This window comes from Palaemon carinicauda, chromosome 29 (genome assembly GCF_036898095.1).
Source record: "Palaemon carinicauda isolate YSFRI2023 chromosome 29, ASM3689809v2, whole genome shotgun sequence".
In the NCBI taxonomy this organism is placed as follows: Eukaryota; Metazoa; Arthropoda; class Malacostraca; order Decapoda; family Palaemonidae; genus Palaemon; species Palaemon carinicauda.
This window is the reverse complement of record NC_090753.1, coordinates 48,051,102-48,076,545: the sequence shown is the minus strand read 5'-3', so window position 1 is coordinate 48,076,545 and position 25,444 is coordinate 48,051,102. Positions and strand designations below refer to the sequence as shown.

Genomic DNA, 25,444 nt, shown 5'->3' with positions numbered 1-25,444 from the left:
CAAGTCCTACCTCTAAGTGAAAGTGAGCTTCACCGGTGTGTGAGGGGGGGAGGGGTAGCTAGCTACCACTCCCCTACCCCCCCCGCTAACTAGCGCGGGGGTAATACACCCTCGTTAAATTCTAATGGCTCGCCATTTCAGCTACGCTAAAAGGTAAACCCAATGTAAATAGCTAAGGTTTGTATGGTTAGGAAAAATACAAATTATCTTCGAATTTGTCATATTTTTCCTCAGTTAACGATGCTGTTCTTCTTCTTTCGGCTATGATAGTAGACGTAGAAAAGCAGTGCCTTTTGTCCCTAAGGAATCTGCTGTCACTGTGCCATCACTTTCCTGTTCTGCGCCTGCGGCAGCTCCTGATCATCATGCTAAACTCTAGGAACTAGCTCCGAATACGTTTTCTCAGGTAACACTTGATGCAGACCTTCAACTTGAACAAGGCCTGTTGATAAAAAACAAAGAGCGCTGCCTGGAGGTCCGCCTCCAGCGGTTGGATTTCTTTCCCTGCCGATGGAGAGTTTTCCTCCCCAGATGTTTGGCTCTGTTTCTCTCTTCCGAAGGAAAACTTCCCTTCATCATCATTATGTCTCTTTTGCGAGGGCTCCCCTTTCTAGTGAAGGGGCTCTCATAGAGACTCCTCTTCGGAGTCAGCTTGCTGATGTATAGGTTGCTGTTTGACGTCGGGTTGGTGGCAGGAGTCAACGCCGTGTTCATTCTTCTCTTCGCCTTCAGGGTGCTCCTGCTCCATTGGCGAAGAGACACCTCTTCACATGTTCGCCTCCGCATTCTTCCTCTTTGGAGGAACTTGCCCAGCCTGCCTCTTTTGGTTCCCGACCTTCACTTCCATTATTGGCCTTACCTCAATGAACTTCGGTTCGTGCTAGGGTTAGTTCTCAATCTCCTCCTGAGTACAGTATGTGTCGCCTCACGAGGGTCACCTTTCTCTGCCTGAGTTCTCAGCTGCTTTTTATCGGCAGCGTTTTCCGTCTCGTCAGGCATCTGCTCTATGTAGTTAACCATGGACCTTCAACTCAAGAATTGCCCACCATCCCGTCAGCTCGTAGATCGCCTTGCCATTGCGTATGGCTGATGACTCGTTCAACCCCTTGTAAATCCCCTGCTACACGAGAATCGCTTGCAGTTCGATAATCGCCTGCTCGTTCAACCTCTCGTAATTCGCCTTCTACGCGAGAATCGCCTGCAGTGCGACAGCCACTTGCTCTTCCGTATCCCTCTCGTGAATGGCTTGCAGCTCGACAATGGTGTGCTGTTCCAGCTGTTCGGAAGCGTCGGGAACTTTGTTCTCCTACCCAACAGCATTCTCACGCGTCTCGTAACTGAAATGCGTCAATTACCGTCAGAGCGTAAAACGCCCAACGGTGCGTGAATCATCGGCCCACCTCCTTGTCCAGTGATTCATAGTTCGTTGATGCTTAAACTCTGTCGCTCAACAAGCCAGCGCTCGGCTTTTGCTCAGAGCGTTTCAGTCTAACGCGTCTCTCTCCTTCGGGATGCAATCGCCATTCAGGGCGTGAATCGCTCAGCCTTCACAATGCTCACCTGCTTGACAGTCTCACCATCATCCGGCAGAGCGTGAATCGCTGACGCTTCCATCAGCTTGTTAATTGCCTGACCATTGTCGGTGATCGACATTTCGTGTACCACTTAAGCGTTCGGATACACGTGAATCGCTGACACTTCAATCAGCTTGTGGTTCGCCTGACCATCGTCAACGATCGACAACTCGTGTACCACCCTAGTCTTCAGTTACAAGTGAATCGCTTACGCATTCGACCTCTCGTCAAGCTTCTGCTACACAAGAATCGCCGAGAACGACACGAGAATCGCCTGCTCTTTCACTACCTCGGAAATCGTTTGCTCATCAGCAATTGTCTTACCAACAGCGTTCACCTCAGCGACCACACGCATCACTTAGGCCTTCACCGTCTCGGGAATTGCTCATCCGTCACTTAACAAACCAGCGTTCAGCCGTAGCTCGGAGCATTCCCAAATCATCGCGTCGCTTTCCTCCGGAATGCATTCACCCACCTGTTCGTGATTCACTTCAGCGTGAATCATCTCTCATCGGTCAGCCTTCACGCTCAGCTACCTACGCTTGAGTCGCCTACTCAAGGATCGTCGACACACTGACCTGCATCTCGTTCAGTGGTAACGATCGATCCCGCGTTATCGCAGTATCGCTCGTCAACGCGGGGACACTCTCCCTCTTATCAATCATCGAGTCATCGTTCTTCATGTTGGCAATCACCATCGCGTCTTGAGCAGGAGGTTTCTCGACGCTCTCCAACTCTTCAGCGGCCGTCATATCCTCATGCAAAGAGGATCACCAACTGCAGCCATCAAAGGCTGTGGCTGTGGCTGCTAGGAAGGTAGGGTGGTTAACTATTGTTCACCGTTGTACGAGGAAGGCTTTGGAGACCTTCCTTCTCTCTGGCACCTGCACCATTGGTTCTCTGGCCCACCAGGTACTTTAGTGACCCTGTGGGCTAACACCAGTTTGAAACGTCCAGCGATTCATGAATCGCCTCCTCGAGTGTTGTCGATTCACCGCCCTGCCACTCGCTCAGCGGTAGCTCGTCAACTCCATTAGCGTCGGACATCGACCCCTTGTACGTTGTCAACGCTGTTGTTTCGGAGAGCTCGTCTGCTGCCCTGCCAGCAGCTCCGGCTACTGCGTCGTCTTCTCCACCGCCGAGGTCTATGCTCCTTCCCCTAATGAATATCCTTCGGGAGAGGAGAGCAAAGTCCGAGGCACGTCTCTCCGATGAGTGTTTTTTTTTCCAGTAAAGGGTCTCGCATAGAGTCTCCTCTTTTGCGGCCTGCTGTTGATCAGCCTGCCGATCCCATGCTCGTACATCGTCGGCCGGCAGCAAGAGTCCTTTCACCTGTTCGTCGTCTCAGTCTTCTTCTGGAGAAACTGTCCATCCTTTCTCCTCTGGTTACTGACCTTCGTCTCCGTCTCTGATCTCGTCTCAACATTCTCCGTCACACCAGGCTTTTGCCCGAAAGGATGCGGTGGCTGAGAGGTTTCACCACCAGGTCCCTAATGCTGTGATCATTAGGTTCCGAGGTTGCGAAGAGGTGGAGGAAGTCCAACACAGGTTCCCTTTTTATTAGGGCCTTAAGAGCTTGGCCTTACAGACCTCTAGCACTTCCAAAGATCAGCCATACAAAACCATCAACTATTAAAACGGCAGTGGTATCGAAAACGAAGGTGTCTTAGAAGCCCTTTCCTGTCAAGGACGGGAAAGGCAACAAGTCCAATCGTGGAGAAAAACATCAGAGAGGTGGTGGTAAAAACTGCAGATGCTACGAGAGGCCATCTCCCTGCTTGTCCACCAGTAGGAGAATACTTACAAAGCTGCTGGACCAGGTGGATGTAGCTCGGGGCTGAATCTTGGACGATCTCTGTGATCCGTTCAGGGTATCGCGTCCCATTCGTTTCATCTCTCCCTCCACTGAACAAGAATCCAGTGCTTGTGAGCTCCTATGCGATGGGATCAGCAAAGGGGCAGGCCCTTTGGGCTGAAGTCCAGACCATGATGGAGAAGGGCTCTCTCCAGGAGCTCCTTGACAGTTCCCCAAGCTGCTTCAGTCGACTCTATCTTGTGAAAAAGGCGTCTGAAGGCTGGAGACCAGTCACTGATCTCTCAGCTCTGAACAAGTTTGTCGAACAGACTTTATTCTGTATGGAGACGGCAGACACGGTCAGTCTAGCGATAAGACCACAGGCCTTCATGTGTACACTGGATCTAAAGGACGCATACTTCCAGATCCCTATCCATCCGTCTTCAAGGAAGTATCTGAGATTCAACATTGACAACAAGACATACCAGTTCAAGGTACTGTATTTTGGCCTTTCCACATTACCTCAGGTCTTCACAAGAGTGTTTGCCCTGGTGCCATCTTGGGCTCCCAGGTTCGGCATCTGTCTCCTTCGTTACCTGGACGACTGGCTAATCCTAACAGACTTGGTGGTAACCCTTTGTCAGCACCGACACAAACTTCTGAGACTTTGCCAAGATCTGGGGATCATGGTAATCTCAAGAAGTCTTCCCTCTTCCCACTGAAAGACTGGTATACCTGGGCAGGGTATTAGTCACCAAACAACACAAAGCTTTCCCATCAGATGACAGGATAGCAAGGCTGAGGAAAGTTGCAAGGCCTTTCCTCAAATGAGAAGAACTCCCAGCCAGGAAGGGGCTGTCTCCTCAGACATCTATCATCCTTGGCCCGTCTAGTTCCCATTGGTCGCCTCAAGATTTGATTTCTCCAGTGCCATTTGAAGTCCAATTGGAATCAGGCCTTCGATTCCCCGGACAGTCTGATTCCCATGGAATTAGAGGAAAAGACTGATCTCGAATGGTGGCTGGCAGATGAGAAAATGCTGAAGGGTGTTGATCTTCTCATCCCTCCTGCAGATATGATGCTGTTCTTGGACGCATCAAAAGAAGGGGGGCGTGTTCCCATGTGCTGCACCACACGGCCTCAGACCTTTGGTCAGAATCTGAGTACAGTAGTACCTTCACATAAATCTACTAGAGATGAAGGCCGTTTTTCTGGTCCTTCAAAAGTTCCACCAGTTCTTGGCGGTTCACGCAGTGGTGGTGATGAGTGACAACACCACGGTAGTGGCTTACATCAAGGAGCAAGGAGGTACTTTTTTGCAACCCTTATCCCATCTAGCAGTATAGATACTGAGATGAGCAGAAGTTCACTCGGTCTCACTATCAGCACGCTTCATTCCAGGCAAGATGAATGTGCTTGTCGACAATCTGAGTAGAGCATCGCAGATATTGGGTTCCAAATGGTGATTGGATCATCTAGTAGCCAATAAAGTCAGGACTTAGTGGGGTTCCTCGACTGTGGACCTGTTGGCAACGGCCTTGAACTTCAGGCTCCCGTTGGACTGCTCCCTAGTCCGAGATCCCAAGGCTCTGGCAAGATGCATTCCAACACCGGTGGGACAACATTGATGTATATGCATTTCCACCGTTTTGTCTGATGAGAAGAGTACTCAACAAGATTAGAACATCGGTCAATCTTTCAATAACCCTCATAGCTGCGCTATGGCCTCACTCTGAATGGTTCCCGGACCTTTTGCTGCTCCTGACAGAGCCCCTAAGAGAACTTCCTCCACGACACAATCTGCTCAGACAACCAGATGTCAACATTTCCACAAGGCAATAGCCTCGCTACACCTTCACACCTGGAGACTATCCAGCATCTTTCTCAGAGAGGTTTTTTGCAACAGGTCGCGAAGGGAATGTCTAAATAGCTGCGAAAGTTATCAGCTTCATTCCACCAGGCGAAGTGGAACGTCTTTTGTGGTAGGTGAAAGGGGTCTGAATCCATTCAATACCACTATTCCAGCAATAGCTGAATTTCTCGTGTATTGAGGGAGGAAATGCATCTTTTGGTTTTAGCTGTTAAAGGTTATCACTCAAGCTTGAGTCCCACCTTTAAACTGAAAGGAATGGGCCTTTTCTCATCTTTAAAACTTCCATCCTCACTTAGAAGCGAGACCTCCTTCATGGCACGAGGTTCAAGTTCTTTGGTCTCTAGAAGGATCTCCGTACGAACCATTATGACAGGCGATGGTTTGCCTTCTAACCTGGAAGACGGTGTTCCTGCTCCCCTTGGCCTCAGCCAAAATAGTTAGCAAACTTCAGGGTCTTTCATTTGACGTCGCCCATTCAAGAGGATGGGTAGAGGTAAACTTCAGCTTCGTCCCTGAGCTTGTTGCCAAGACTCAGAATCCAGGCCTGGACTTTTGGGGTGGTAATTTAACGACTTCGTTCGATGGAGAACTTCTCTGGCAAGGATCGCAGAGCACTACCGGCTACGATCCTACCTGCTCTTCCCAGCAATAGACTCCTTCTTCTCTTCTTGTCATACACAATAGAGCTCAAGCACTATTGCTTCAGCGATTGCTTTTCTAGTCTCCTAGCAAGTCTCCTCATCTAGATGACACAAGCTAGACTCTATCCAGAGCAAAACGTAGCGCTACCTCATCAACGCTAGCCTTAGTGTCCGCGATAGCATACAGGTGTACGCTACTTCAATGCACTCTTGACGGCAGCAGCACACAGAACTTCACCCTACGGTTTCTACTGTCGCACTACTTCAATAGCTCTTACCATGACATGCAGTTGAGGGAGTTTAGCACAAACTCTCTTCTTGGAACCTAATTCAACACTCCAGGGATGTGAGGGGCACAGCACACGTGTCAGCCATGGTGCTTAATACCACACTTGCCACTTGGAACTTGTTTTCACACAAGTTCAGTGGGAATGGATTCCTGATGCAACTTTTCCATATAAGCTTTGTCTCTTGACATGGCTCAATCCTTCATTGGCTCTCATAAGCGTTCACGAACGTTCATCAGACCCATTACTACTACTGTACTACTACTACTACTACTACTAGTGGGCTGATGTGCCATGTGCAATAGCAATTGCGTCACCTCCTCTGCTTCCTCTCTCTAACCTTTAGGTAACTTGTTTTGGTATACAGTATGGTTACCTGACAAGTCAACATCTTCATAGGATGACAAGATCTACATTAGCTACACATACGCTCTCACCCATACATTGCTGGACCTCACCAGGCCGGTAGAACATAGTTCTACACAGCGGTTGCCACAATAGAAGTCTTCTGATTACAGTACTTGCTCCTGCTGCCTTCTCCTGTGATCGGAACAAGACTCGAGGGAAAATTAGTCTATCGGGATTATTTTCCCTAACTTCTCTCCACTAGTTAGAGAGCTCTTTGGATCACTTCACGGTTTCAGGATCTGATTCCTTGTGATCATCTCACCTGCATAGGACAATAGTCCCCATTTTTTCTAAGGGATTGAATCAGCTCATTCTTATGTTTACGATCTATGGCAAACATAGATTCAAGGAATCCTCTCCTCTTATACCCTATCACCGTTGGCCCAGGTTCCCCCAGGGCTTGTACAAGCAACTTCAACCCTCCATCCTCGGGATTCTCCTCTTGTAAGGCTATATATGGCCAACCCGCAGTTTGACCTTGATCTTGTTCGTCAGCGCCCTGACGATGATGCCCTCCCTCAACCTGAGTTCTCTCAGCTAGCGGTAGGAATACGAAGTCTGAAGCATCGGCCGGATGTTTTCTATATGGGTAACACATTTCTCGTCTGCGAGTTAGGTTTACTTCGTAGTGGCTGTGATCCCCTCCTATGAGTTCGGAGTACTCATCTCTTATTTAACCAACATGATTTGTGCAACCAACAAGACTCCTTGAGTCTCTTTAGCGAATCCTATTGATGGATCACATAAGACCTCAGTCACTTGGAGGGGCTAGCGAATGACTAGTGTTCGTGTAGGCCCTTGCAGGTGAAAGCTCTTCGTTCAACTTGGATCACCTGTTCGCGAGCCGGAGATTCATGGAAGTTGATCCCCAGTATTCCCGTGGGAGTTTGACCAGGGGTCAAACTCCCGCAGGAATACTGGGGATCAACTTCCATGAATCTCCAGCTCGCGAACAGGTGATCCAAGTTGAACGAAGAGCTTTCACCTGCAAGGGCCTACACGAACACTAGTCATTCGCTAACCCCTCCAAGTGACTGAGGTCAACTATAGGGCAGAAAATCTGCAGCTCGGCTTCAAAGAGCATGCATATTTCCACATCCCATTCACCTTTTGAGGTGTGATGGCGGGTCTCTATACATTACTGTAATTTACGCAAATCTGAACATCCATATGGACATCCGGACTCAGGCGTTACATCATCATTGAATGACTAGTCGTTTCGTCAAATATCTTTGAGCTCTATGGTCAAATTTCCTGTAGAAGTCTCCAGTATTCGACCTTTCCTCCTGGAATAAGTTTGTTCAACAAATTCCGTTCATCATGAAGATGACAAACACGGTCAAACAAGCAATAAGACCACTGGACTTCTTGGGCATGCTGGACCCCTAGGATGCATACTCCTAGATACCAGTACATCTGCCATCTAGGAAATATCTAAGGATCATTTAGGCATTACCAGTTCAAGTTGCTGTTCTTCAGTTTTTCGACATCACCTCAGGTTTTCACAAGAGTTTTTACCCTAGTGTCAACCTGACCTACAGGATCGGCATCCGTCTCCTAAGACTGGAACAACTCGGTAGACTCTCCTCCTCAACACTGAGATAAACTCCTCAAATTTGCTGCAATCTGAGGCTTGTGGTAAATCACGAGAAGTATTCCCTGCTTCCTTATTGGAGACGGCTAATCGTAGGCATGATCATCGACACCAGCCTGCAGAAAGTCTTCCCTTAGTCAACGGGATCCAAAGCCGGAAGAAATTGGCAAATCTCTTACTTCAATGAGACGCGCTCCCAGCCAGCAGTGGTTACTTCTCATAGGTCACCGTTTGATTCTGGTTTGTCTAGTCCACAATGGACTCCTACAAACCCAATCTCTTCAGTGGCAGCTGAAATCCAGGTGGTTCAGGTGGGACCCGAGCAGAAGCTGGACCCGAGATGGTGGGTGACAGACAAGGAGTCGACTTCCTCCTTCCTTCCCCGTAATTGATACTCCTTTCAGATGCATCAAAAGAAGTAGGGGGGAGGGTTGCCCACATGCTGCACCTCATGGGCTCTGGTCAGAGTCTGAAAGGTACCATCACATAAGAGTCCTGAGATGAGGGCAGCCTTCCTAGCCCTACAGTAGTTCCATCAGTTCCTGACAGGTCACTCGGTGGTATTGACGAGCAACAACACCGCAGTAATGGCTTACATAGAACAAACAAGGCGGTACCTTTATGCAGCACTATTGCCATCTAGCAATGGGAATGCTAGGATGAGCAGAAGACAACTCGGTATCCCTGTCAGCTTGACAGTGGACCTGTTTGGATCGTCCCTGAACAATGAGCTCCTGCTCTACTGTTCTTCAGTCCTGGATCCCCATGCCCCATAGCAGGATCTAGTCCAGCATCGGTGGGACAACATTGACGTTTACATCTGCTGAGAAGGGTTCTCATCCGCAAACCTAGCAATGACTGTCATAGCTCCGCTATGGCATAATGCAGAATGGTTCCTGGACCTTCTTCAGCTGCTGATGGAAGTACTGAGATAAATCCCTCCACTACAAGATCTACTCAGGCAACTGATTGTGAACTTTTCCACAAAGCCGTAGGATCCCTACGTCTTCATGACTGAAAGCTATCTAGCATCTTACAAAGGCCATTCGCAGCAAGTTGCAAATAGGATGTTCCGTATGCCTCCGAAAATTTTCAGCTGATATTTACCAGGCTAAGTGGACTGCCTTCTGTGGATGGTGTCATGGATGGGGTACTTCTCCCCTCAATGCCACTTTCAAGCAATTGCGGAGTTCCCTGAATGCCTTTGGGAGGAAAAACTCTTGGGTTTGCAGTGAAAGACTACCGCTTGCCCCTGAGCCTCACCTTTAGGCTGAAAGAAGTTAGCATTTCCTCTTCATACCAGTCCTCTATCAGAAGTTAGCCCTCCTCCATGGAACGGAGTTTGTGTCCTTCGGTCCCTGAAGAGTGCCCCCTACTATCCAGGAAGCCAACGTCAGATCTTCACTTGACATTGAAGATGGTTTTTCTGCTCGCATTGACTTTGGCCAAGTCAGTGAACTTTATGGTCTTTCCTACGACATCTCGCATTCAAGGCGATGGAGAGAGGTAATACTCAATTTCATTCCTGGGTGTCTCCAGGCCTAAAAATCCGACAGGAATGAATCCCAGATTCGAACCCTTCAGTATTGGGAGTCTTCGTAGTGTAACCGATGATCCATATCAACCGCTACTTTGCCCAGGGAGGAGCTTGAGGTGCTACCTCAAGAGAACTACTGGAGCTCGCTCCCGAGTGGTAGCACTCATAGTCAGCTCAGGAAAGGTCAAGAGAAGATCATGAAGAACACGTTCTCGTCATGAATTTGTAAGGTTACAGACCGGGCTAACTAGCAATGGGTAGTTACACCTCGCTAGAAGTCTTATGGCTAGTTTCAGCTTTGCTGAAAGTATATTCCCTAATAAAGAGCTACAGGATTGTATAGTTAGGTAAAATACAAATTACTAACAAAATTATCATACATGTATTTGTAAGTACTGCATTTTTATTTTTCCTAACTATACAAACCTGAGCTCTTTACTCATACTTGTCCTACCATCCCCTGTCCCCCAAGAAGTCCTGCCAACAATCAAAAGTGTGGTAATGTAATTGGTGAGTAGGGTATGAGAGCTGTCTGGCCAGTCTACCCCAGCTGTTCCCTGCTAACTAGCAGAGGGTCGTTGACACCTCACGTAAAAGTTTATGGCTAGATTCCAGCTACTCTGAAAACACATATCCATAATAAAGTGCTCAGTTTTGTATAGTTAGGAACTATACAAATTACTTCAAAATTTGTCGTATTTATAGTGTATTGTTTTCTGTTTGAAACTATATTTTAATGATTTTTATTTTTCAGAGAAGCTGGTTCTTAATAGACTAGAACCATGGAAGAAATGAAACTTGTGCCGACAGTTCAGCGGCCTCTGATTAGACTGCCAACTCTTTCTCCTATGTCAATTCCTTCTGTCTTATCAGAACATTATAACAATCTTTCAAAGCCTCAGAAGGTATGTATGAATTTAATATTTGGAAGAGTGATTGTTTTCTTTGCATATTGTACTGTATAAAAGATATGTTCTTCAGCATTTTGTCTCAGGTATAGTACAGTAGTATGTATTCTCATTGATAAGAATACAGGATCAGTGAAATGTGTGTTTGTTCCTACATGAATACAAACCATTGTCTTTTACTATAGGATAATAAATGACAAAGAAGCTGGAATATGGCAGTTGAAAATCCACTTAGATCAAAGTTGTGATTGAGAACAAATGTTCTCGTGATTGGAATTTGGGCATTTTAATTTTTTTCTTTATTTTCCACTGTGCTTATGATTTGTTTGAGGGGCTCTGGTGACTGATCAGCGCCTTCTCAAATGTAAGAAGTGTGTCTTCCCCTAGGTTCTTGCTGGGGCTTTGACCATATCCAAGGGCCTCATAGAAGTGTGTGTGTTCATAGCCTTTGAGTTTCGTCCATATCTGGCATTTGTGGGACTGGATTTGGTGGCTTATGTGATTGTTGTCCTTTGGAAAGCTCTCTTCAGTGCTCGTGGAGTTTTCCTTGAGGTGGTTTTACCATGACCTCTCACTTAACACTTCCTTTGGGAAGTGGGAGTGTCTTCCTATTGATGGGAATCTTTTTCAGCTTTAGTTGGAGCTCTTAAGACTTTGAGGTGAACCTTCCCATGGAGAACCGTCCCCGCAGGAGCAGCCCTTCCAAGAAGGCAGTAGCTCTTTGGGCTTATATGTTCTGCTCTCGCTTGTCCAGGGACCTTCAGGGGGAGACTCCTCCAGAGGATCTTCCCCTTGCAAGGTACTGCTACCAGCTATGGGTGTCTTCTTCAGATTTTAATCCAGGGCTTTGTCCTTCCGGAGCTCTCCTCCAGAGAATTAGCTCTTCGGAGTGTGCTGCAGGGTTCTTTAACCTTGGCAGATCCTCTCCCTTCAGAGGGGAATCTTAGACCCCTCTGGTGTCGCTCTTCAGTTTGTCTTGGAAGTTCTAAACTCTCCATTGTTTTTAATCAGCTGAACTTGATATTATCATCCCTGGTAATTATTATTATTATTAGAAAAACTACAACCCTAGTTGTAAAAGCAAGATGGGATAAGCCCAAGGGCTCCAACAGGGAAAAATAGCCCAGTGAAGAAAGGAAATAAATAAATGATGAGAAAAAATTTACAATAAATTATTCTAAAAACAGTAACAACATCAAAACATATATGTCATATATATAAGGGATTTTGACGTAGGAAAAATCTATTTCTGGGCGAAGGACCTGTGCCGCCCAGTGAATAAGCTCCATTTAGCACTTATTCTTAGGTAATTTACTGCTAAATATACCAGAGAAAAAATGTAAAGGAGTGCTAGGTTAACTAGCTCGCTCACCTATTGGTGTCGGTATAAAATTGGGCGTATATTCCAGAGGTCCCGCACTATTTAGATTAATCCACGACAGAGAACCCCAATAGAGGAGAGCCGTTCAACCTCACTCGGTACTACTACAATGCATCCGCTCAGAACCCAACTCCTTAGCACCCAAAGTTTGGGGACTCCAAGGGAGAGGAGCTGGGAGGGTTCACTGGGCGGCACAGGTCCTTCGCCCAGAAATAGATTTTTCCTACGTCAAAATCCCTTTTCTGGGCTCGAACCTGTGCCGCCCAGTGAATCTATACAAGAGAAAAATGTCACCAAACTTGCAAAATAAAGGAAAAAACATAAGCGTAAGAGAAAAACAGGATGCTTTAATCAGAGATGAGTACCAAAAAACAATTATAAGGGTATCTTAAATATGAACATAAATCCAATAAGGTAGGTATAATAATGCCGTGAGTGATAATATATACAGATACTCAGGAGCATAAAATTTACAAATATAATAACAGTATTCAGGTGCGCGACCAACGAATACAATAGGGTATAAATGAGGCAGGTAAGAGGGAGAGATAAAGAGTCAAGGTATTAACCTGTGAGTTACTCGTGAGTAACTACGCTCCCTGCGGCTACTGTAGAAAATTTTAGGGCTTCCAAATGTTTAGGTAGTGTTTCTTGAACACTGACGGTGATTTCCACCCTGTATACCTGGAAAGGTCTGTAAAATTCATGTGGTGAAAGAAGTTCACCGAGGTGGCAACCGCCCTGATATCATGTGCAAGAGGAAAAGAGTCAGGGTTAGCTTGTTTAATAAAATACAAAATTTGTTGCCTGATCCCTTTAATAGTAATGGTACCGCCTTGTTCTCTAACGAATAGAGGCCCCGAGGAGTTAGAGGAGGTCCGGGATAGATAAGACCTAAGAGTAGTGACAGGGCACAGCGACGGATCTTGCGTGAGGGGAACAATTTTCCAGGAGGTCCATCTGTTTTGAGGGTCTTCATTCTTAGCCAAAAAGAATTTGTTAGGAGAAAGAAGGACCTCTCCTGAAGGCAGAAAGTCAATATGACCCGGGTCTCTCGACAAGGCTGCCAATTCAGAAATTCTTGCCCCGGAAGCCAAGCTCACTAGGAAAAGTGTTTTCCTGAGAAGGGGCATGTAACCACAAGAACTGTTAATGGTATCAGAAGCCAATTTGAGTACGTCATTAAGGAACCAGGTCACCGGGGTAGGACGAGTAACCGGTTTCAGTCTGGCACAAGCTTTCGGAATTGAAGCTAACAAAGAGTCGGTTAAGTCTATGTTAAAACCCACTAGGAAGATCTTTTTCAGAGCCGATTTAATAGTGGTGATAGTATTGGCTGCCAGACCTGATTCTAATAAAGATCTAAAGAAAGTGACTGTAAGGTTCAAGTTCATACAGTTCACGTCTGAGTCTATTAAAAATTTTGCCAACTTTTTAACTGCAGAGTCATACTGACGGATGGTGGAATCCCGTTTATCCGATTCTAGGAACAAGGTGTTTTGAGGATCAATATTGGCACCATGCATAGCCGCAAACTTCATAAAGTCCATAAAGTTAGGGCGCTCTGAATGTTTGAGAAAGCGTACACAACGCGTGTTTGTACTATCTGAGACAAAACCGGATTGGGTATCGGGCGAGGGTATAATCTCAACTCCCGCAGGAGAGGATACCAGTTGCTCTTGGGCCAGTTGGGTGCGACCAAGGCTACTTGTCCCTTGAAGGATCTCAGTTTGTCTAGAACTTTCAGCAAAAGATTCACCGGGGGAAAGAGATAAATCTTTTCCCAGTTGTCCCAATTCTGTGACATGGCGTCTGTGGCGTAAGCCTGAGGGTCTAGATTGGGAGCCACATATACTCTCAATTTGTGGTTGGATTCCGTGGCGAAGAGGTCCACTTGGAGACCGGGAACCTGAGAGAGAATCCACCGAAATGACTTTAGATCGAGTGACCATTCCGATTCTAGAGGGGAGGTCCGGGACAGGGCGTCTGCCACTACATTCCGGACTCCCGCCAGGTGGACAGCTGAAAGATGCCAACGGTTCGAGGCTGCTAGGGAGAATATGGCTACTAGAACATGGTTCAGAGGCCCTGACTTTGACCCGCCTCTGTTGAGGCAGCGGACCACCACTTCGCTGTCGAGGACCAGACGAAGGTGTTGTTTCTTGGGAAGAGCGAGACGTTTCAGGGTTAGAAGAACTGCCATGGCCTCTAGCACATTGATGTGAAAATGGCGGAACAAGGGAGTCCAAAGACCTTGAACTTTCTTGAGCTGAGAATAGCCGCCCCAACCTGATAGGGATGCGTCTGTGTGAATGATTAATTCCGGAGGCGGAAATCGAAGGGGAACTGACTTTGACAGACTGTTTGCTCTTGTCCAAGGAAGAAGTCTTTCCCGTAGAATGGGAGGAAGGCGGACTTTCCTGTCCCGGAGCTTCCGGTTCGCCCTCGAACGCCAGACACGATTGATATCTTTCAATTTTGCCTTCAGAAGAAGATCCGTCACTGAGGCAAACTGAAGGGACCCCAAAATCTTCTCTTGGAGTCGTCTGGAACTTACTTTGTCTTTGAGAAAGCGTTTGGTGTTCCTTGCAATCTCTAACCTCTTGGGTCTGGGAAGACACAGAGTATGAGATATAAGATCCCATTGCAGGCCGAGCCATTGGAACTTCGATTTTGGAAGAAGACGGGACTTCTTGAAGTTGATCTGGAAGCCTAGAGATTGAAGATAATGGATGACTTTGTGAGTGGCTTTTAGGCAATTTTGGGAGGTGTCTGACCAAATGAGCCAGTCGTCCAGATAGGCTACTACTTGAATCCCTTGATTCCTGAGTTCCTGAACAGCGACTTCTGCTAGCTTTGTGAAGATCCTTGGGGCAATGTTGAGCCCGAAAGGCATCACCTTGAAGGAGTAACTTTTGTCCCCTAAGCGAAAGCCTAGGTACGGACGGAAGTGTCTCGCTATCGGGACGTGATAGTAGGCGTCTGTAAGATCGATAGAGGTGGTGACGGCCCCACGGGGAAGTAAGGTCCGCACCTGCGAGACGGTAAGCATTCGAAACTTGTCGCATTGAATGGACAAGTTGAGAAGGGATAGATCTAGAATCACTCTTCTCTTGTCTGAATCCTTCTTCGGGACACTGAACAGCCGACCTTGAAACTTCAGATGTTTCGTTTCTTGTATGGCGTTCTTTTGTAAAAGATCCTGGACAAATTCGACCAGGTCCGGAGTGGAATGTTGACGAAATTTGTTCGGAGGAGGAGGTCCTTGGATCCAACTCCACCCTAGTCCCTTGGAGATGATACTGAACGCCCAGGGACTGAACCTCCATTTGTTGCGGAAGGCATAGAGCCTCCCCCCTACCTGCTGTACCTCAGTATTGGTTTGAGGAGTTGCCTCCACGTCCGCCTCGGAAGTTCTTTCCTCTGCGAAAGGCTCTTCCCCTGCCTTTGTTCTGGTTAGAGCCACGGTGGTAGCCTCTACCTCTACCATAACTCTGGGAAGAGCTATGAGCCTCGTAGGACTGGTTAAAGGCAGGGGAAGTGGCGGAGGCACCAGAAAGCTGGCTCTTAGGTAGCAGAACGGTGACATAGTCATCCGAAGGAGCCCGAGAGGTGGAAGGCTGTGCAGGGGCAACAGAAGATGGAGGAAGAGGCAGCCGGAAGTTGGATGAAGCACTCTGTTGTTGCCTGAACTGGGTGGAGGTATATGGTCTAAGCTTCTTCCTACCCCGGGCTTGATAATTTGCGGGGTCATACTTGCGTTTAGGGGTCAAACCCCAACGGGCTTTAAGGCTCTGATTAACCCTAGTGGCCTCCGCCAAGACTTCCTCTACGAGATCCTCGGGGAAGAGATTTGAACCCCAACAGGAGGACCGGATGAGTTTATTAGGTTCATGCCTAATCGTCGCCTCAGCTAGAACATGCTTGCGACATCTGCGTTTAGCAGTAGCGAAGTCATACAAGTCATAATACAAAGACTGTAACGTAGCCTTGTTGAGAGACTTAAAAATACTCTCCGTATCGTAAGTCAAGGCTATCGACTCCGTGGATGTGGCCAGGTTTAGAGTACGGCCCACACGTAGGCGGGAATCATATTCCTGTTTAATGAGGGATTCCGGGAGACGGGGAAGCTTCTCACTAAACAAGACTGAGGCACAGTCTGCTGCAAGCTTGCCGGAGGTAAAGGTGGTATGGACGTTGTCCCAACACTCAATACCTGAGGGAAGAAGGAGGGAGATTGGATCCACCTCTCGGATGGGAGGCAAGGGCTTCTCCTCCAGAGCATATTGAAAGGCAAGCTCTGCCACCTTATTGACGCATGGAGTCAAGGTGGTCTTGTCCATTAAGAACATCGTAAAGGAGCTTTTATAAGGCGTCAGCATGGTGTTAGTGCAGCCGATGTCATTCAAAAATCTGGCCCAAACAGATTGGGCTTGCTCCTTCGGGAAGATGACCGTCTCTTTGGGGACCTTGTCTAATCGGACTAAAGCTTCCTCGGTAAGTCTGGCATAACCAAGAAATGGAAATGCCAGACCCGGAGGAAAGAATTCAAAGTCCTCTAGAGGACGAGTGCCAAGGCCCTCCAGAGTCAACATTCCGTCTGAGAACGGGGAATGAAGAGCCATCCGCTAGGGGTTGTTCTTGGCAAACGGCGGGAGCTTAGAGGCATCCGGTATGAGAGAGCTTTGGACTCTCTCCGGAGCTCCTTGCTCTAAAGCCCCAATTCTCTGACCGAAGTTAGAGAACATCGTGTCCATCCTCGACTGCATCTCCGAAACCAACTTTGCCTGCATCTCCGACACGATGCGAAGCATAGCTGATTCGGAAAGGCCCGGGCTAGCAGCAGGAGGGGCGGAAGGAACTCCCGGGTCGTGAGACTTAGAGGAGGAACCAGAGGTCTTTGAAGACGGGTTCGTACCATGTTTAGAGCCATGAGAAGTCTTGTGAGGCTTGCGAGCTTTGGGTAAGGTCCTTGAAGTAGACTTATCCTTAGGGGGAACCGGGTATGAACGTTGAGACGAATCACGGTCCCCAGAAAATCCAAGAAAGGAAGAGCGATCAGAAGAAGAAGAAAGAGCGGGGCTGAGGATAGGAATCTCAGCGCCGGACACACCTGCCTCACTTACCACCCTACCTGTATCCGGCTCGTCTAGCAACATTGGTTCGACGTCCAGGTTCATGGAGGCAACATTGTCCTCCAGACCTCCGGGGGCGTCCGATGGATCTTGCTCTGGGTCGATGAGACCCGTTATAGTGGCATCAATGTGGGCAATGATGGGAGCTGCCACATGCCTAGCCACAGCAGCTGAAGACTTGGCGTTGGGGTAAACCATGGTGCAGTAGTCCTCAGATAGGACGTACGGCCGCTTAGACTTTACATTCCGGGCAAACCCACCAACCCACACCTTCAGTGTGGCCCGAGCCGCAGACTTTTGCTCCGGGGATGCCTGAAATAATAGTGGGAATTATAAAAGGGAGACTCCCAATGGTCCTTCAAGACCATAGATATCTTACTAATAGTAAATAAAATAAGAAGGCAATATAGCCAACGGGACTCACCGAGTCAGATCCAAGGGTAGTGATGAGGTCGAAGCAAATCACACAGTTATCCGGGTGCCATACCACAACGTCTTCCAGTTGAACCCCACAAGGGGCGTGAGATCGGCAGACGGAGTGGCCACAAGGCTGGTGCAGAACAGCTGCACAGGCCGGCGTCAGACAATGCACCATCTGTAAAAAGAATAGTATATGAGAAACTGTAATTCTCTTAAGTAGGGGCGGGTCTGGAGGACCCGGGCCTAACATAGGTCTAACACAAGATTAGAGCTTAACTGTACTATTCTTTAAGTGGCCTAACATAGGTCTAACACAAGAATAGAGCTTAACTGTACTATTCTTTTAAGTAGGGGCGGGTCCGGAGGACCCGGGCCTAACATAGGTCTAACACAAGATTAGAGCTTAACTGTACTAGTCTTTAAGTAGGGGCGGGTCCGGAGGACCCGGGCCTAACATAGGTCTAACACAAGATTAGAGCTTAACTGTACTTTTTTTTTTTTTTTTTAAATTTTAAATTTTTTTTTTTTTTTTTTTTTTTAAATAGGGGCGGGTCCGGAGGACCCGGGCCTAACATAGGTCTAACGCAAGGTTAGAGCTTAACTGTAATAGTCTTACATAGGGGCGCCGGTCCCGGGCCTAAACATAAGTCTAACTTGAAACTAAAGTATAGCCATCCATTCCGGTCAAGCCGGGAGCATAAAAAAGGATGCAATAACAAGGAATTAAGACACATAGTGTCTGATTTCCCGGGGTGGGGTAGACCCCGGGCCGGGAAATAAAGGTATATTCAATACCAATTCCTTTAGGGACTCCGGGGTAGTGATCTGTCATATATAATCATCATAGGAAATGTTATAAAATAATAGGGGGGCGGAACTGTAACTAAGAACTGCCAATCGAACCCGGAGGGTTTCGTATAACATAAGCCAGAATGAAAAGTGAATATAAAATAGGGTACACCGGGATCCAACTCTGTAGACCGGTGGCCAACCAGACTAGACAGAGACTAAACCGCCGGGCCACCCGGAGGACAAAGTCCATAAACACTTAACTACCCCCTCTAAAAGGAGGGAAGGCAACGGTCCCTTAGTGGAGGGGCGAGAAGCCTAGCCTCCCACCTAGCTAGAGGGGGAGCGTGGGGGAGGATCACGTGATACGAGGCAGCAGGGCTACCAACTGACGATCCCCAACCAGACAGATCAAACGGAGTAATGGCACAAATATTCATTATAATAATAATAATAGCGTTAAATATATGAATAAACACATAGAAAATTTTTGGGCAAGGCATGCAACATAAATAATTAAATCACAAAAGACACACCTGATGGCTAAAATAACATTGCCGCCTTAGCACGGTCGGCAGCCATAGCGATACGTAAATAATATCGGCCCAAAAATTGAACCACGAGGATTCTAAACGCTAAATAATGAATATTCACAATAACAAATAATATTTGATAATAAAAATAATACACATAGTAACACCGCAAGTGAAAATTAAAAGCTCTCAAAAACAGGAGTACCAACTCTAGTGAAATCAAGCAAGATCGGTATGAACGAAGAGAATAACTCCTATAATATAAATATTAAACGATCTAGGTTGCTCAAAACACAGTAAAATCCAGCTTGGTACTTAACTTAGACGGTGTCTCCTGGGAAACCGACGAAGAAGCCATAATTCACTAGAAAATATCCAAAATCGAGAGCACCAGAAAAATGCGGGTTACTTTGATCGTTGTGCTAAAAGGAGTGGGGTTCTGAGCGGATGCATTGTAGTAGTACCGAGTGAGGTTGAACGGCTCTCCTCTATTGGGGTTCTCTGTCGTGGATTAATCTAAATAGTGCGGGACCTCTGGTTATACGCCCAATTTTATACCGACACCAATAGGTGAGCGAGCTAGTTAACCTAGCACTCCTTTACATTTTTTCTCTGGTATATTTAGCAGTAAATTACCTAAGAATAAGTGCTAAATGGAGCTTATTCACTGGGCGGCACAGGTTTGAGCCCAGAAAAACTATAAAAAGACTGCTCAACATAAAGATATTTGCTGCAAGTTTGAACTTTTGAAGTTCTACTGATTCAACTACCCGATTAGGGAGATCATTCCACAACTTGATCAGAGTTGGAATAAAACTTCTAGAATACTGATGGAGAAGACCTGACTATTAGAATTAACTGCTTACCTAGTACTGTATTACAAACAGGATGGAACTTTCCAGGAAGATCTGAATGTAAAGGATGGTCAGAATTATGTAAAATCTTCTGCAACATGCATAATGAACTAATTGAACGACGGTGCAAAAGATTAATTCTAGATCAGGAGTAAGAAATTTAATAGACCGTAAGTTTCTGTCCATCAAATTAAGATGAGAATTAGCAGCTGAAGACCAGACAGGAGAACAATACTCGAAACAAGGTAGAATGAAAGAATTAAAACACTTGAATAGATTGATCGCCAAAAATCTTAAAGATTTTCTCAATAAGCCAGTATTTTAAATATTTAACTTAGCCGGTGAATATATAATAGCTGCTGCTCCAGCGGCTCGACAGAAAAACACACAAAAACTCGCGAGCGATCGCTATGAAGGTTGCGGGTGTGCCCACCAGCGCCAACTATCGGCCAGATACCGCATATGCATGTAAACAAGCCTCAATTCTTCTCTGTCGGCCTTAACGACAAGACGTATCATTACTCGCTGTATAACCTGGAGTTTTTTCAACAGACTTGGTGAAGTACTTCATTTTGGTTTGAGCTTTCGCAGTGCAGGTGTTTTATCCTCAACTTAAACTCTTGAACTCTTTTTTGGACAGATTTAATTGTTGATGACTTGGATTGTTTTTGGACTTTCTTTGACTAATTCAAAATGGCTGACCCTTCTCAAATTCCTAGATTTCGTAAGTGTAATGCTAGGGATTGCAATAGGCGTCTTCCAAAGGCCTCTCTCGACCCACATGCTGTGTGTTCTAATTGTCGGGGTAAAACCTGTCAATTAGGAGATCGGTGTGAGGAGTGCGTGGGCCTTTCGGAATTCGATTGGCTCGAATATGACAAGTATTCTCGTAAGCTAGAGAGAGATAGGGTGAGGAGGAGTTCCTCTAGATCAGTAGATTTTTCCTCTCCCCATGCCCCTGAACCTAATCCTTCCCCTGTAGTAGTTGTGCCTGAACCCTCTACTAGCACTCAGGAACCATCAATGCGGGACATGTTACGTGCCATTCATGCTTTGGGCGAAAGAGTTGAGTCGTTAGCTACAGATCGTAATCAACTCATGGCTGACGTTAAAGAGCTAAAGTGTCAGAGTGCCACAGCGGAAAATCGTGGGAAAGTGATTAGTGCGCAAAGTGTTTTCAGTGTTGCGACCGAGGGTTCGTCTGTTCGTGCCTGTCGTTCGCCTAGTCCGAGACCTCTTGCAAGCTCCCAAGCCCAGGGGAGAAGTAATGTCGTACGACTTATGGGTTCGAGAGGCCTTGATCAGCGAACAGACGTTCCCTCTATGGTAACAGGCGTGTCTCATCAAGACCGCCCCTACCATAAGACGAGAGAGACCATTTTCTCCTCGTCATCCGAAGGCTTTTCGCATAAGAAACCGCGGAGCAAGGTTTCAAGGCCCTTGAAGCGAAAGTCGGTCCCTTCAGGACAGGTCCAGCGTCCTGGTTGTAGCCATTGGGACAGCTCTGACCCTTTGCAGTCATCGGAAGACTGCTCGCCGCCTAAGCAGAAACGTTACACAGGCTCCGAGAGTCTTGGTGTAGGCAAGGTTGTGCAGTCTCAGACGTTACCCTCGTCTTTTACCGCACCCATTCCCGTTGATCCTAAATGGGTTGTACTGCAAGACATGCAGATCAAGCTCGCCTCCCTTATGGAAGACTATTCTGCTGAAAAGGTTCACGATGATCCTCGCCGCTTAGCTAATTGAGTTCCTGGCCTTCAGCCGCCAAAACGAGCCTTTGCTCGTCCTGTTGACGTTGGCGTTACTAAGTCACGTCAGTCACGCTTTGTAGAGCCTCACTCGATGCAGTCCCGTGTTGACTTTCAGCCGCATTTGGACGTTCAGCCGCTTCCTAATGCTCTTGTTGACGTTCAGGACGTTCGCCAACCAGCGGAGTTGACTTGTTTTGACGCTGAGCGTCAAACACCGCAGTCAAGAGTTGTTTTGACTGCTCAGTCTAGGCAGTTAAAGCAGTCTCGAGTTGACGTCGAGCGTCCTCCCGCTCCTGTTGTTGTTGACAGTCAGGCTGTTAAGCAGTTACATGACGTAGCGTCCTGGACTGCTACTGATGCACCAGTGCGTGTGGACTCTGCGTGTCAAGCATTGCCAACCCCTTTGCTTGTTACTCAGCAGTTGTCGGACAAAGATCCTTCAGATGAGGACGTTGCTGACCCTCATCATGATGATCATCCTTCGGATGTAGACGAACCTAGAACGGTTCCTCCTTCGATGGACTTTAAGAAAGTCATGTTAATTTTCAAGGAGCTTTTTCCCGATCACTTTGTTACCGTTGCTCCTCGTTCGCCACCGTCTGAGTTTGCTATAGGCTTACCTGCTAACATGCCAGCCTTTACTAAGCTAGTGCTTTCTCGCTCTTCCAAGAGGGCTTTACGACTTTTAGGCGACTGGTTGGATACCAGGAGGAGTTTGGGAAAGACGGCCTTTGCCTTCCCTCCTTCAAAGCTCTCGTCTAGATCGAGCGTCTGGTATGCCACGGGAGAAGTTCTCGGCTTGGGAGTCCCTGCCTCTGCCCAGGGTGACTTCTCAAGCCTCGTAGACTCTCCCCGCCGCCTAGCCATGAGACGCTCGAAGATTAGTTGGTCCTCCTCGGACCTTGACCATCTGCTGAAAGGCGTATACAGGGCCTTTGAAGTTTTCAACTTCCTTGACTGGTCATTAGGAGCTTTAAGTAGGAAAATCTCGTCTGCTGACAGAGATGTTTCCTTACTTATCATGTCATGTATGGATAAAGCCATCCGCGATGGTTCCAATGAGCTTGCCTCCACTTTTACGTCAGGAGTCTTAAAGAAGCGAGATTCCCTTTGCTCTTTTCTTTCGGCAGGAGTTACTCCCTGTCAGAGATCAGAACTGCTCTTTGCTCCCTTATCAACGTCTTTGTTTCCGCAACAATTAGTTAAGGACATAGCTTCTTCGCTTGTGCAGAAGGACACCCATGACATGATGGCGTCCTCTGCTCGCAAAGGGACTCCTTCTACATCCTTTGCTGTAAGACCCAGGATCGAGACTCCGGCATCCAGATTTATCCCACCCTTTCGTGGCAGAGCTCCCACCAGGGGAAGTGCTCGTGCCGAGGGAAAGAGATGTAAGAAGAGAGGAGCCAAGTCCTCACGTGGCAGAGTCTGACTGCCCACAGCCTCAGACAGCGGTAGGAGCCAGATTGAAGAGCTTCTGGCAGGCCTGGGAGAAGAGGGGCGCAGACCAACAGTCTGTTCGGTTGCTCAGAGAGGGGTACAAAATTCCGTTTGTACGCAAACCTCCTCTAGTGACAACTCCCATAGACCTCTCTCCCAGGTACCGAGAGGAGTCAAAGAGACAAGCTCTAAACCAAGAAGTGTCTCTGTTGCTAGAGAAGGGAGCGGTGGTGAAAGTCTCGGACCTTCAATCACCGGGGTTTTACAACCGTCTCTTCCTAGTCCCAAAGAAGACAGGAGGTTGGAGACCGGTGCTAGACGTCAGTGCGCTCAACGTTTTTGTTACGAAAACAAAGTTCACTATGGAGACCACGAAGTCAGTCTTAGCAGCGGTCAGAAAGGGAGACTGGATGGTCTCTCTCGACCTACGAGATGCGTACTTCCACATTCCTATACACCCAGATTCCCAACCGTTTCTGAGGTTTGTTTTCAGGAATGTGGTATACCAGTTTCGGGCCCTGTGCTTTGGCCTCAGTCCTTCTCCTCTCGTGTTTACGAGGCTCATGAGGAATGTGGCAAAATTCCTCCATTTATCGGGAATTCGAGCCTCCCTGTACTTGGACGACTGGCTTCTCAGGGCTTCGTCCAGTCATCGCTGTCTGCAGGATCTTCATTGGACGTTGGATCTGACCAAGGAATTGGGACTTTTGGTCAACCTAGAAAAGTCCCAGCTAATTCCATCCCAAACTATTCTATATTTAGGGATGGAGATTCGCAGTCCAGTTTTTCGGGCTTTTCCGTCTGCCACCCGAATAGATCAAGCCCTGCTCAAAGTCCAACTAATGCTGAAGAGAGAACGGTGCTCAGTCAGGAATTGGATGAGTCTCGTAGGAACTCTATCATCCCTGGAGCAGTTTGTCTCGCTAGGAAGACTGCACCTTTGGCCTCTCCAGTTCCATCTAGCCTTTCACTGGAACAAGGACAAGATGTTAGAGACGGTCTCAATCCTGGTCTCCGAACCAGTAAAGGAATGCCTGAAATGGTGGAACAGCAATATCAGTCTGAGAGAGGGACTATCCCTAGCAGTTCAGAACCCAAACCACGTGTTGTTCTCAGACGCGTCGGATTTGGGTTGGGGTGCGACCCTGGACGGTCGGGAATGCTCAGGTCTGTGGACCTCAAGTCAGAGGAGCATGCACATCAACGGCAAGGAGCTTTTGGCAGTCCACCTGGCCTTGATGAAATTCGAAAGTCTCCTTCGAAACAAAGTGGTAGAGGTCAACTCTGACAATACCACAGCTTTGGCGTACATCTCCAAGCAAGGAGGCACACACTCCCTCACGCTGTACGAGATCGCAAGGGACCTGCTCATTTGGTCAAGAAATCGAGGCATCTCCCTGTTAACGAGATTTATCCAGGGCGACTTGAACGTCTTGGCAGACTGTCTCAGTCGGAGGGGTCAGGTAATTCCCACGGAATGGACCCTCCACAAGGACGTGTGCAAGAGTCTTTGGGCGACTTGGGGTCAACCCACCATAGACCTCTTTGCCATCTCGATGACCAAGAGACTTCCAATCTATTGCTCTCCAGTCCCAGACCCAGAAGCAATACACATAGATGCAGTTCTCCTAGATTGGTCTCATCTGGACTTATATGCATTCCCACCATTCAAGATTGTCAACAAGGTACTGCAGAAGTTCGCCTCTCACGAAGGGACAAGGTTGACGTTGGTTGCTCCCCTCTGGCCCGCGAGAGAGTGGTTCACCGAGGTACTTCGATGGCTGGTAGACTTTCCAAGAAGTCCTCCTCTAAGGGTAGATCTATTACGTCAGCCCCACGTAAAGAATGTCCATCAAAGCCTCCCCGCTCTTCGTCTGACTGCCTTCAGACTATCGAGAGACTCTCAAGAGCTCGAGGCTTTTCGAAGGAGGCAGCCAGTGCGATTGCAAGAGCGAGGAGAGCTTCTACCATTAGAGTATACCAGTCGAAGTGGGAAGTCTTTCGAGACTGGTGCAAGTCAGCATCTGTGTCCTCGTCCAGTACCTCTGTAGCCCAAATCGCAGATTTTCTTTTACATCTGAGAAATGTTCGCTCCCTCTCAGCTCCCACGATTAAGGGCTACAGGAGCATGTTGGCTTCGGTCTTTCGTCATAGAGGCTTAGATCTTTCCAACAATAAAGATCTCCAAGATCTCCTTAAGTCTTTCGAGACCTCTAAGGAACGTCGTTTGGCAACTCCTGGATGGAACTTAGACGTGGTCCTAAGGTTCCTCATGTCAGACAGGTTTGAGCCATTGCATTCAGCCTCCCTGAAGGATCTCACCCTCAAGACACTTTTCCTAGTGTGCTTGGCTTCGGCTAAAAGGGTCAGTGAACTTCATGCCTTCAGTAAGAACATCGGCTTTTCTACAGAAAAAGCCACTTGTTCACTTCAACTTGGTTTCCTGGCCAAAAATGAACTGCCTTCTCGTCCTTGGCCTAAATCTTTTGATATTCCTTGCTTATCAGAGATCATAGGCAACGAA

At 47.5% G+C, this 25,444-nt stretch overlaps 1 protein-coding gene across 1 annotated transcript in view; it reads left to right on the top strand.

Moving 5' to 3' along the window:
- The window catches only part of LOC137622770 (uncharacterized), a 76,458-nt gene that overhangs the window by 33,863 nt on the left and 17,151 nt on the right, over window positions 1-25,444 (top strand). Inside the window, exon 2 of the mRNA XM_068353357.1 lies at window positions 10,464-10,614. Within this exon, the coding sequence (XP_068209458.1) occupies window positions 10,492-10,614 (123 nt within the window). The 5' untranslated portion in view covers window positions 10,464-10,491. The remainder of the gene's footprint in view (window positions 1-10,463; window positions 10,615-25,444) is intronic.